The sequence below is a fragment of the Lagopus leucura genome, unplaced genomic scaffold, assembly GCF_019238085.1.
Source record: "Lagopus leucura isolate 7727_CA_CO unplaced genomic scaffold, USGS_WTPT01 Super-Scaffold_810, whole genome shotgun sequence".
Taxonomy (NCBI): Eukaryota; Metazoa; Chordata; class Aves; order Galliformes; family Phasianidae; genus Lagopus; species Lagopus leucura.
Window position 1 is genome coordinate 9642331 of NW_024962261.1, and position 12611 is coordinate 9654941.

General features: G+C 41.6%; 1 protein-coding gene across 15 annotated transcripts in view; it reads right to left on the minus strand.

Annotated features, from left to right (window-relative positions):
- The window catches only part of PSD3 (pleckstrin and Sec7 domain containing 3), a 141706-nt gene that overhangs the window by 61814 nt on the left and 67281 nt on the right, over positions 1-12611 (minus strand). For all 15 annotated transcript variants that reach the window (XR_006177929.1, XR_006177936.1, XR_006177937.1 and 12 more), the window contains one exon: positions 3772-3815. Coding sequence is in view for 5 of the 15 variants with exons in the window: in XM_042866137.1 (XP_042722071.1) it covers positions 3772-3815 (44 nt within the window). In the remaining 10 variants the exon portion in view is untranslated. The remainder of the gene's footprint in view (positions 1-3771; positions 3816-12611) is intronic.

Below are 12611 nucleotides of genomic sequence, written 5' to 3' on the forward strand. Positions count from 1 at the left end.
TGATTTTTCAGTGCAGTTGATTAGTGTTTTCATGTCTGAACTTCTGTGGAAAGAAAACTGTGTCATCAATTGGTCACAGACCATGGGAAACTTGAAAGCTGTACTGTCCTGCTTGGAGGAAGCTATCACATTATGACTAGCTCAAATGCAGCATTTGGTTACTGAGATTCTGTAAGGAGCAACTTTGGATTTCATGTATTAATTCTAGATCACTACTCTGTCTATTTTAAGATGGTTATTTTATTACTCCTATTGTCTGCAACAGGAAGCAGACATAATATTACAAATAAAGGAGAACAACAAAGTTCACTGCTGCATTTCCATGCAGACATCACATAAATCAAACATTCAGCTCTGGCTTCTTTGAAATCAAACTCCTTTTGCTTATCCACCTTCCAGTTGGCAATAACTGGTGCAAAAGCCAAAGGAAGAGAAACACCTACAAAACCTGGGCTGTAAAACTGTAGACAATGGGATTGAAGGGATGTTAAAATATCAGCTAATCTATCTCTCTGGCTCCAAGGTTGGACCCACCCTTCCTAATCCATTATCTTTCAGATATTTGCTCAAATAGTTCATGAAAACCTGAGTGAGTAAACATACGTAGCTTGTACTGTCAAAGCTATTTCCAGGGTTACAAGGCTTATTGATAGAAAGTTTTTCTTCATGTTAAATTCAAACTTCCTTTCTTTTAAACATAAGCCCACCCACAACGGGTATGAAGAATAATTCACACCTTTCTCCGTTGCAACAGCCCTTACAGCCTGAGAAGAATACATCCAGGTCCCTCTTCTCAGTGTTATCTGTTCTCAACATAACTGTTCACAGAGTATTGAATTTATTTAGCCTTAGAGGAGATGCAGAGCAGAACAAGAGGTAATCATGAAAAATCTTATGAAAAAAATCACAAGCCTTGGGGAAGTTTAAGAAGCATGAGAAATTACAACACAATAATCATGGCTAAGTTGCATCAACTGAGGGTTCTTGTGACATCAGCACACTGAAATCAGGATATTAAACTAAGTGGATGAAACAATGACTAATAGTAATTAACTAGATTCACTGTGGTAAGTAGGAATTTCTACCAATATTTCAGTGATTTCTCCTCGCTACTTTATGTTTGACTTGTGATTGAGGAAATGAACCACAGTACAACACACAGGAGAGTTCTAGAATAGTATTCTGTACAAAAGAAATATGGAACAGGATAAGAAACAGAAAAGTCATATCTGATGTGCTAATTTTCCTATGCTGCTTTTATAAAGGCAAGAGGAAATAGCAAATAACCAAAGTAAATGGCAGAACATTTCTTGGCAGTTCTATTGTGAAAAGCAAACAAAAACTCTGGGATCTGGAGGAGAGTGCTCTCCATATCTACATCTACTTCATGAATTCAGAGTCTGATCCATTTGTTTTACAGATCATGGCTACTGACTTGCTTTTAACATTTTGGAGAACTCAAAACTAGAACTACTGCAGAAGAAGAACTGCAGTGCAATTTTCCAGAGCTGTATTCATGTTTCTTTATTCATAAAGTATGAAAAAATATTCCTCCTACAGAACGCCTGAGGAAATAAATAAGGAGCACATCTGCTGATTAAGATGCCACTGCTGTTGACTACAGAATTGGAATCAATGGTAGTCTTTTCTCTTAGTGGGCTTAGGACCACACTGTAATTCTACTAGAAAGGGACAGTGACCCATCTAGGATGATGATATGTCTAGCTTGTAACTACTGAGATAAGGATCAGGTGACAGTTCTACCCATCACACTCAACACCATTAGGCTCCCTTGCCTAAGGACTTACTGACGGTCATTAATCCCCCAACAACGCATCGATGGTGACACTCTTAAACTGTTGCCTAGCTCATAAATAAGAATCTTGGAGTCTCAAGGTTATTCTCACTAGAGGAAAGGTGTTTCTTCATCACACCGGGGTCACGAGGCAGCTTCTGCTGAGGTTTTGCAGTCCTATTTCCACACTGCCTCACTTCTCTGCCAGCCAACTCCGTCAAGGAAAGCAAACGGATATTCTTTGGAAAGAAGATCTGTGAAGATCATCCCCGGTTCTGTCACAGCAAAACTGATCACATCTCATTCCCACCACCTTTCTCTTTGAGAGAAAGTAATGTGTCTTCTCCCTTCAGTTCAGGCAGTCTTAAGGCTCTCTAGAGTTACTTTACATCAGCAGAGAGCTGTCTAATAGTAAGGAGAGACATCTTAACACGCCCTCTTCCAGACAGATCTCTGCTGCCTAAGGCTAGCTAAAGGTACTACTTCTTTAGCTTTGTCAAGAATTAGCTTCATTTCTCACCACAGTAATTTTCACATCAGTTTCAGTATCCTTCTGAGTTGCTTTATATCCGTATCCCAAAGTTTTATTTAAGATTCTGTTTTCCCCTTCCTCTAGCCTGCTTTGCATTTTTTTCCTCAAAATAATTCATTATCAAGGGATATGTACTGGGCTATGTAAATGCCAAAGGAGTTATTGCCTAAACAAGACCAGGCTATCTTATAAATCACCTTGACTGAATCTAATGGGAGCAGTGCCAGGTTGGTATGAGCCAGTTCCTATCTGGAAGCTGCCCAGTGGACACAATACGGTCTCCTGCAAAGAGCTGAAAATTCTGAGATCGTGAAAGTCATACAGCAGATTCTGCTGGGTCTAAAATATCTGACAGTATCCTGCAAAGAGCTCTGCTGTTGTGAGAAGTGAGACTCTTGCACTCACTCTGCTTCTTTAAAGGCTCTATAGACATTGCGCTTCTTGGTGACCTTCACTACCAGTACCCCTTCCTCACGACTCCAAATTTATCCAACAGACTTCCAAACAGGGGCTCCAGTCTCAGTTGCAATTAACAGCCCCTACAGGCATGGTTTTATGCCCTGACAAGAGAGCCACCTGAAAATTAAAAGCTTCTGGAAGATCAGAAACCAGTGGGTTTGCAGGACTTGTGGCAGTGTTAGGATTGCTAGCACAAAAGATGCATATACATGTAGTCTCAGGAAGGTGAGGCTTCAGGTAAATCCACGCATGCAAGTATTCTGTACAGCCAAAATAAATAAAGATGTCATTCCTCTATTTTATACCAGAATCCACTGCTCTTCAAGAGGCAAGATCTAAAGCAGACTCTTCTACTCACTGCTGGTATACCCACACCACATAAAACCTAATCACAGAGGAATGTCAATTTAACGTAGTAAGAAATAGAAGCTCTTTCTTATCCACAGTATTTCAGCAATTAACATGTGTTAGCCTGTCACAAGCAGCTAATATCAGCAGATATCAGACTGCTCAATTTATCATCTTTCGTATCAGACTGTTGTCAGGTTATCCATATTTAATCAGAAGACAAACCAAGACAATAAACCAACAGCAGGAAACTCAATCCAAGACGTGTGTTTCTATTCAGTGGTTCTGACACAATGTACTGGAAGATAAAGAGTGAAATCAACATCTGTTTTATTTATGCAGTCATTGGACAATGGAGGATTTAATTTCACTCTTTTCAGGCTGCAGTTTCCTACTAAATGAAATGTCCTCTTTTCTTACAAACGCAGTTGGCTCCTATCACTAATTCTCTCCACACTGGAGAAACAGATGAGGCAGTATTGCCAGGTCATTCATTAACAGAAAAGCAAACTGAGCGCATACACTGGCTATTTTCTACAGGCTTTGGAGCCTACTCAGATACTGAAGTAGGAATTACAAAAAGATTACTACACGGATACTATTTTTTAAATTTCTAAATGCCAAGCAGTATACTTACACTGCCCATTCAAGCTTCTCATTCTTGATTGAATTGTAGAGGGCCTGCAAAGGGAAAGAAAGGAGATGTAATTATTCTTATCTCTGCTAATCATACATTAATATGCTAATAAAAATTACTTAACTCTACCAGCAAGTGAGCAGTCTCTGATTAAGAACCACATCTGCTTACGGAAAGATAAAAGTCTTGAGCAGAAATTGTTCAAGGAAAAAAAAACAACAAAAGAGTTTGAGAGTACACTCATTTTCTGGAACAGAATCATTTTATTTTTTATTCTTAAATAATCCCAAAAGTTTGCAAAATCCACACAACTAGAGTCCTGCATGTCACCATGAAATTCAAAGTCACATCTAATTCCTGCTGAACCCAGTTAGACGTTTTGGCCATTGACAGCAATGAGGACAAGATTTCACCAAATGGGCTTTCCCATAAAAATATACCAGGATAACTATCCAAAGCCTCTGAACCTCAGAGACACGTGAATACTTCCTCCCATTCAGATATAAATGTATTTAATTTAAGTGTAAAACAGAAAATAAACTATATGCAGCTTTTCTATTTCAATGTCCTAGACTGCTATCTGCTAACAAAATTACTCTTTTACATTAAAGGACAGAAGCTACTAGGTTTGACAACAGGGATCCCAATTCTGTTGTTGATAACCAGCCTACAACAAAAAGGCAGGGTGAATTAAGCCTGGGGAAAGATCAAATAGTTGAGACAGGTTTCTTCTGAGATAAAGGATATGCATCACTTGGATAAGAATATCTGATTTCAGCTCTTCATTAGATGATACATACAATGGATAAAAGCCTGCAATATCTATAAGCTAATGGATTTGTTCAAATAGGGCACTTGACTCAAGTAAAGTATTTTGGTATGGAATGTCCCTGATTCTCGCACTTATAATCCACATTTGTGATTTACCTTATATACATAGCTAGATTTACTCCCTCTGGCACATAACTCCTACACAACCTTGAAATATGTTAATGTGTAGCAGAACTGTTGATGCACATGATTACCAAAAAGTAGCACATCAAGTACGAAGAAGTCTGAAAATCACATACTATAATAGCTATGACATGCTCAACAGAAACGTTAGCACTTAAGTAGTCTTAAGTCTGACCCAAACCAAGAATAATTTGGAAGACTACAGAGTTGAAGCTAGTCTTGTGTGTTTATCACAATGGAATTCACAATGGGAATCCCATGAAAATATTTCACTGCTCCTCCTATGATCCACTGACTCCTTTCCATATATTGCACAATCTATTTGAAGATTCTTAATATTCAGCTTTGTGAAAATCTGGCCTGCTTGAATCATTCACAAGTAGGTCAAACACACTAGTAAAACTTGTTTCATGCTGATGCTGCATATTTAACGACTTTCAGGCACTCTGTACCATAGAAGTAGGTTCCTCAGAGCAATGGAACAGATATGACTATCAGGAGGAATCATCTCCCATGCTGCTCACACTGCTGGAGAGGTTCCCACCATTAAAGGCTTTCCTGCACTACCCATAGCAATGTGATGAAACATTTTCAACTCTTGAGTGCTCACTGTCTGTTCATCCAAATCTGTACGAGAATCTCTAACCCAAAGGCAAAGAGCCATGTGAAGGTGAAGGAAAGGAATTTTGTGGCATTCTGTAGGCAACTTGGTTAATATTCAGATGTGAGTTAGTAAGAGATTGTAAGGATACTCTGAAGGAAAAAAAAAAAAAAAAAAAGAAAAAAAAAAGCACCCCACAAAGGGCTTACATTTTTCCTACTGTGCAGCCAGCAGTCCATTTTTCCACATAAGCAGAAAAGCAGCACTGACTGCCTGTGGTTGCCCAGTACTTCAAATTAAAAGCCACAACACTTCCAATGATTTAATTAAGGCATTGTTATTATTTTTTACTTGGCCTTTTTCCTCTATTACTATTAAAGCGTTCTCCGATAGTTTGAAGACAGAAAGCTATTTCTCAGTACAGGGTAAAGAGATAGAATTTTCCCCCAGTTGGCTGGACAGCCTTTTACAACACAGCCTGCCCTCAGGTGTTAGAAATGCCTCTCGTTGCCCTCTGGCCCAAATATCAGATTAGGTCACAATTTCTGAAAACGAACACCTGCCCTGTGCAGTATTGCTTTTTATGGATTTTGCTGCTAAGGAGGTCTCTAAGGATCATTGCAGCCAAAGAGCAAGACACATAAAAGCAGAACTCCAGATTGGTGAAGGAACAACAAATGCCCCAGGCTTTTGCCTTGTGGAAAGTGACATGTGTTTGTCCCAATCTTTACATTTGAGCCAGACTCCATTTTCCTTCTTTAGAGAGTAACATACAACAATCCAGTCATATGGCATACACTGGAAACTGGACTGTGTCCCCCATGGAGCGTCAAATGCAACCTCTCAGCAAGTCTCCACTATTTGCAAAATGGAAGAGCAAACCTTAGAAAGTATCCGCAGCTCAGGCAGCTGTGTACAGAACATGTTCACTGAGAACTTGGTGAGCAGACTCTTAAGGAATGGTGATGCATCCGCACTCAAACAGGACCCCTCAACCCACCTCTCCAGCAGAGACTGCTGTGCATTGGCCACTGAATGCATGAGCCTTTCAGAGCTGCTTTGCATTCTCTTTCCAACACTGTTTATGCATTAGCATATTCCCAGTATCTACTGGGCTCTCTGAAGATACAGAGATTACTTTCCTGCTCCCATAGTTTGCAACCAGTGGCAGATGTGAACAGCCCAGCACCTGCTCTGTCATTTCATGGCTGTTTCCCAAGACCCCAATTCAGACAGCAGCTCTTTTCAGCAGACATCTCTCCAGAGTATGATTAAATCAAACAAACTTGAACACAATCACTTAAGTGCTTCACTAAATTGCAACAAAGCTGATCGGAGATTATGGGAGGGACTTGACTAGGTTCAAGGATAGGTTTTACAAACTCATGACTCTTTTTCTGGAATACAAAGAAAAGATCTTGATTTAAAGCACAGTTACAACTTGACAACAGTCAGAGCTTCTTACCTGCTTGCCTGGGAAGTGTTTAGCTGATTAACCACCTAAGCCAAAATCAGGAGGCTGAACCACAGCAGGGAATGTCAGAACTAATATTTCACTGGTCTCACCTTCCAAGCTGGACTGATATGACTGGAGAGTCTCTTTCTCAGCACCCAAGGCTACTGTAAACAAGATCCAGACCCCCAGCTACCAGCAACTCAGCAGTGTCCAATATCAGTGTTTTACCTTCTAAGCCATATTACAGAACTCAAAAATCTATAGCCTAGAGTTTTTCCTTTTCTGAGAACTGCTGATCTCTGGGTCCATCATACTCAGCACTTCTCTAAGCTTCCTCGAGAAACAAGAGTAGTTTTCAAGGGAGAATAAAACAAATTATCTGGTGTATAGAACAGAATAGTACGAATCATTCTCAACTCCAATGTTGTCTCCTTTAGCTACAGTTTAGCTTAACAACTCATAGTGTCTAAAAAAGAAATAATAAAGTGGGATTTCTTTGTTCATAAACTGGACAACAAATGTGGACTTTCTTTTTTTTAAAAGAAAGCAAAAAGCTTATAGCTCCATCAGAAGTCACTAAATTCCATCCTTATTTACCCTTTGGTAAGTAGGTAAACTAGAAATCTAGATTTCAACAGTCTCTCAGCAATCAGTATCTTTATTGCAATTGGAAACAACACTAAGCAGAAAGCTCTCCTGAAAACTCCCGTTTATTTACAAAGCTGACAAGAAACAAAACATAAAAGGTCACTTTGCATCATTACCTTCCTCAAAACTCTGCCACATGCAAAAACCTGAACCCATTTAAGCACGCTGCTCTCAGCACCTGCCAGCTGCCTGCTGTGCTGTGAGTCAGTCTCTGCATGCAAAGCAGAGGAAGACACAACCAGGTGTGTACACAGGAACAAAGATATTGGGAATGCAAAGGTACTCCTCAAGGTAAACTGTTCAGGTAACAAAGCCTGGCCAAGAGAGCACAAGAAAATGAAGACCTCCTGGGGCACTGCATGAGCCCTTCCTTCAAAAGATCAAATAAGACAGGCTCTTGAAGCATATTTTCTGTAATTGCCAGTTTATGGTCACACTTGCATGTATCCAGAAAAGCCTGTTAAGAAGAAAATACACCACTGATACTCTTTTTTTACACCTGCTTTGTGCACAAAAGGCAAGGCAGCAGAAATGACTGCCAAATAGGTAAAGAGGCAAAACCAAATCCAACTTTGGAGAGTCAGAATCACCCAGACCTGTTTTTCGTTTGTTGGGCTCTCTGCTCACATCCAGTTTTGCCCTGATTTCTACAGTCATTCCTGGGAAAGAACCATCTGACTACTGCAGGAAATGGAAATATAGCACATGGAAAATATAGGTGAGGTGATTGGTGGTAACCAACATGGCTTCACCAAGGGTAGGTCATGTCAACAAACTTGGTGGCCTTTTATGATGGAGTTACAGAATCACTGGATAAAGGAAGAACAACCAGCTATCTGGACTTGTGCAAAGTATCTGACGCTGTCCTGCATGGTATCTCAATCACCAAACTGGAGAAAAATAGATTTGATGGATGGACCGCTCAGTGGATAAGGAGTTGGCTAGGTGCTTGCACTCAGAGTGTTGTGATCAATGGCTCAGTGTCCAAGTTGAGACCAGCAACAAGTGGCGTTCCTCAGAGATCATTGCTGGGACCAGTGTTATTGAATATCTTTGTAGGCGACACAGACAGGAGGATTGAATGCACTCTCATTAAGTTTGCAGACAATACCAAGTTGAGTAACATAGTTGACATGCTAGAGGGGAATGCTATCCAGAGGGACCTGGACAGGCTTGGGAAGTGGGCCCATGCCAACCTCATGAAGTTTAACAAGGCCAAGTGCAAGGTCCTGCACCTGAATCAGCGCAATATCAATCACAGATACAGGCTGGGCAGAAAATGGCTTGAGAGCAGCACTGAGGAGAAGAATTTGGGAGTATTGGTTGATGAAAGACTCAACATGAGCAGGCAATGTATGCTTGCCAACAGAAGGCCAACCGTATTCTGGGTTGCATCAAGAGAAGCGTGACCAGCAGGTCAAGGGAGATGATTTTGCCCCTCAACTCTGCTCCCTTGATACCTCAACTGGGGTCCAGTTCTGGCGCCCCCAACACAAGGAGGACATGGAGCTGTTGGTGCAAGTCCAGAGGAGTGCCATGAAGATGACCAGAGGTCAGGAGCACTTCCCTTAAAAGGAAAGGCTGAGATAGTTGGGGGTCTTCAGCCTGCAGAAGGGAAGGCCCTGGACAGACCTTATAGCAGCCTTCCAGTATCTGAAGGGGGCCAACAGGAAAGCTGGGGAGGGAATTCTCACAGCAGCAGGATGAGGGAAAATGATTTTAAACTGAGAGTAAATTTTAGACTAAACATGAGGAAAAAATTCTTTACTGTGAGGGCTGTGAGACACTGCAGCAGGCTGTCCAGAGAGGTTTTGGATGCCCTATCCCTGGAAGCATTCAAGGTCAGGCTGAACATGGCTTTTTTTGAGCAACCTGGTCTAGCGGGAGGTGTCCTTGTCTAAAATGGGGGGGGATTGGAATTAAAGGTCTCCTCCAACCCAAACCATTCTATGATTCTATGAGATGTACCAAGTGATTTTTACAGCTTCCATCAGATGCTCCAGCCAGCCAGGAGATGGAGGATGAAGCTGCAACTATGTTCTTAGAGGCTGGCCCACATCACCCTGCAGCTACTGTCACAAGTCCTGTCTGAGGACATTTCTTCTTCATTTCAGGCTGGTAGCAGAAGGGTTGATTTCAGGCACACAGGTGAGCCTCAGACGCACTCTGGACAAAGATCTATTCTTCAGCTTGGAAGCAGGAAAGCTTGCAGGATGTGGGAAGGGGCTAGCTAACACTGGAAAAAGCAGTCTGTATATACCTTAAGGCAAGACAAATTCAGAAGCATCTCCTCCATCTGTCTCCTTTGTGTTCCATAGGTGAGAACAGAGTGCACCTCACTCCACTCCCTGAGATGCTGCTGCCGATGCAGCTCTCTCACTCATTCAGAACCAATCCATCAGCTCTACCCCGACGACTACAGCAGTTAGCCAGGCACCAGTCCAGCTCCCACCATACACCATTTACTGGAGGGAGAAGCACAACTTATGAAGCAGACACTACAGGAATGAAGTAGATCGCAGAAGCAAAACACCACAAACACCAAACACCACAGATGTCATTATACAGTCCTGATAGGTGTTGTATTTAACATGCCAGTCCTTCAGACCAGGGTGTCCCTCAGTGTCACTACCTTCTGACAGGTTTGAAGGGAGTAAGATACGTTGCTATATGAAGATATATACACCTTGAAGAATGACCCTCTCCCAGAAATGTTAGCTGCATTTGATCTACATTACTTCACCATCTCCTATTTGCTACCTTCCCCCAACATTCAGATCTTTACATTTTCTCCTCTCTCCATGCATGGATCTGTAACACCTAGTGAGCTGAATATAAGGACTTAGAACACTGAGTGCCTGTAGCATCCTACTAGCTTCAAAGTCTGCTCATGTTCGATGCCTTATGCAGCATTTCCTCCTTCCTGTCACAGGGGTGCAGTGAGGATGCCAAAGCAGTACCCCAAGAAGCCCATAGGTTAGTGCACAGCAAGGCATGTCTGCTGATATCACTCTCAATTTTAAATTCCACTGGTTTGTACAACAAACATTCTTCTAACAAGCCGGCATACATTATTCATAAAACAGCACAGAGCTGTTCAGCAGCATATGGAACCAATGAATGTTGTTTTGGTGTGGGTGGAGATCGGGTTGATAGAAATGTTTTAGCGAGAAGGAAAAAGAGATCATTTCACCCAGGGAATTTCAAGTGCGTCACCAACCGGAGAACATTTCTAAGAGAAACTCCTCTGTTAAAAAATCTGGTTTATGTGAAGAAGATGGGGAATGAAGGCAGGAAAAAAAAAAAAAGAAAGATTGTGTCAGATACGTCATCATTAAACAGAAAAAGGTGGTTAGTCGGGGCTCCCAAGAGCCACGAAATTAATGCCATACAATAAACGCTTCCTCTGTAATCTTGACACAAGGGGGTTGCTAGAAAGATTTGTCCTGTACTAGCTAGAGTGCTTCTTTAATGATACTAGTAAAGGCAGCATACTGAATTATTAAAAACGAACAGAAAAATGCTAGGACGATGTTCCTTGATAGTGAAGCACCCACACTGCTAATTTCAGACACTGTTTTACTAGACTTGTGCATTTGCAGGCAGGACAGGTACAGGCACTCTGCAATTCCACCTATGGCTGCAGGAAATCAGTGTCTGTCAGGAGATGAGATTGCTGAGCATGCTGGATCACACAGAAGACCCTGAGGTCCTCCAAGTCATTTTGCCTGCAGGCCAGGTTTGAGACTGCTCTCCAGAGAATAAGAAAATATCAGTTTACAATATTCTTTTCACAGATTCTCTTGCTGGCCTGAGACTGATACTTGCCTATAATATACACCCAGCACGTATTACCTATTCTCTTACATACAACTGTACGTGCATGCAAGTTCACAGAAACATTTTCTAATTTTTAAAGGGAGACTACGGGTCTTTGGGCTGACTTCTTTGATACTGGCAGCAAGCAGATCTCACACACAGTCACCATGCTCGTGCCTTGTTCATACTGGCTGGAGCACAAGGGTATGTAATACTCTCTAGATTAGCAAAATAAACTGTGATCTAAGTGCAAAGGCATCAGTGGAATATAGTTCTGGGGCACAAATAGATTAAATATGTCTCCTAACCCTGGCAGCTAAAGCAGTTACAGAAACAGGGAAACAGGTCTTGAGTACCGTAGCTCCTTTGTACTGAGAGCATATAAAGTACAAGGCAGTACAGACAAAGGGGAAAACAAGTCCAGAGAATATGACGAAGGACAAATTTACAAACAAAAATCTCTGAGACAGAGGGGATCATTATGGTACCATCATCCAAAAATATATATATATATTAATAACAATCCAGCCCAGAACTGAACGCATTTTGTGAGAAGTGATGTACAAGCACGTACACATGGACTTTACCAAGTAAAAGACCTCCTTCGCAATGGTACACATAGGCAATAACCTCCAGTGATACAGCAGTAGAGAAGAGCTAAAACTCAACCACAAATCAACCGACTCTAAGTCAGTGACATCTGAATAAAATAGTTCGTCAGACAAAGCACAGCAGGGGGAAAGGATCCATGGAAAGAACAGGGCTGTCCACAATCACACATCCAAACAGTGACAGAGCCAAAAATACAAATCTCACTTGCAATCCTGTCTACAAGAAATGTTACAGCCTGTAATAGAGACAAAAGGAGGAAAACAGACAAGAGGAATAAAATCATGCATGCTTATGATCCTATCTGCTGGGCAGGTACCAATGATGGACAAAGAAAGAACCATCTCAGCTCTCCATAAAACAGCCTTTACATGTTCTAGGTACTTCATAGATAGATATCTTAACATGAAATAAGGCAAGAGAGCCACAAACAAAACCAAACCTGCAATATACTTCAAACCTCTTGAGCCAGAAGCTCAAGTGGCTGTACCCCTCACCACAACCTTCTATGCTCAGCACTCAGGAGGGAGAAATGGGAATATTACAGAGGGATGATCACAGTGATCGCTATTGCAGCAGCAGCTATCAGAGTCAGACATCACCCCTGGGAGAAAGTCTCCGCTCTGAGGACATTACACCATGTGTACACAGTGGGCACTAAGCCTGGGACAGGAAGCAGAGAGGTACAGAGATTAGGTGCCTCACTCACTGCCAAAGACCCAAGTTTCTCTTACAGGCAGAAACTTCACATAC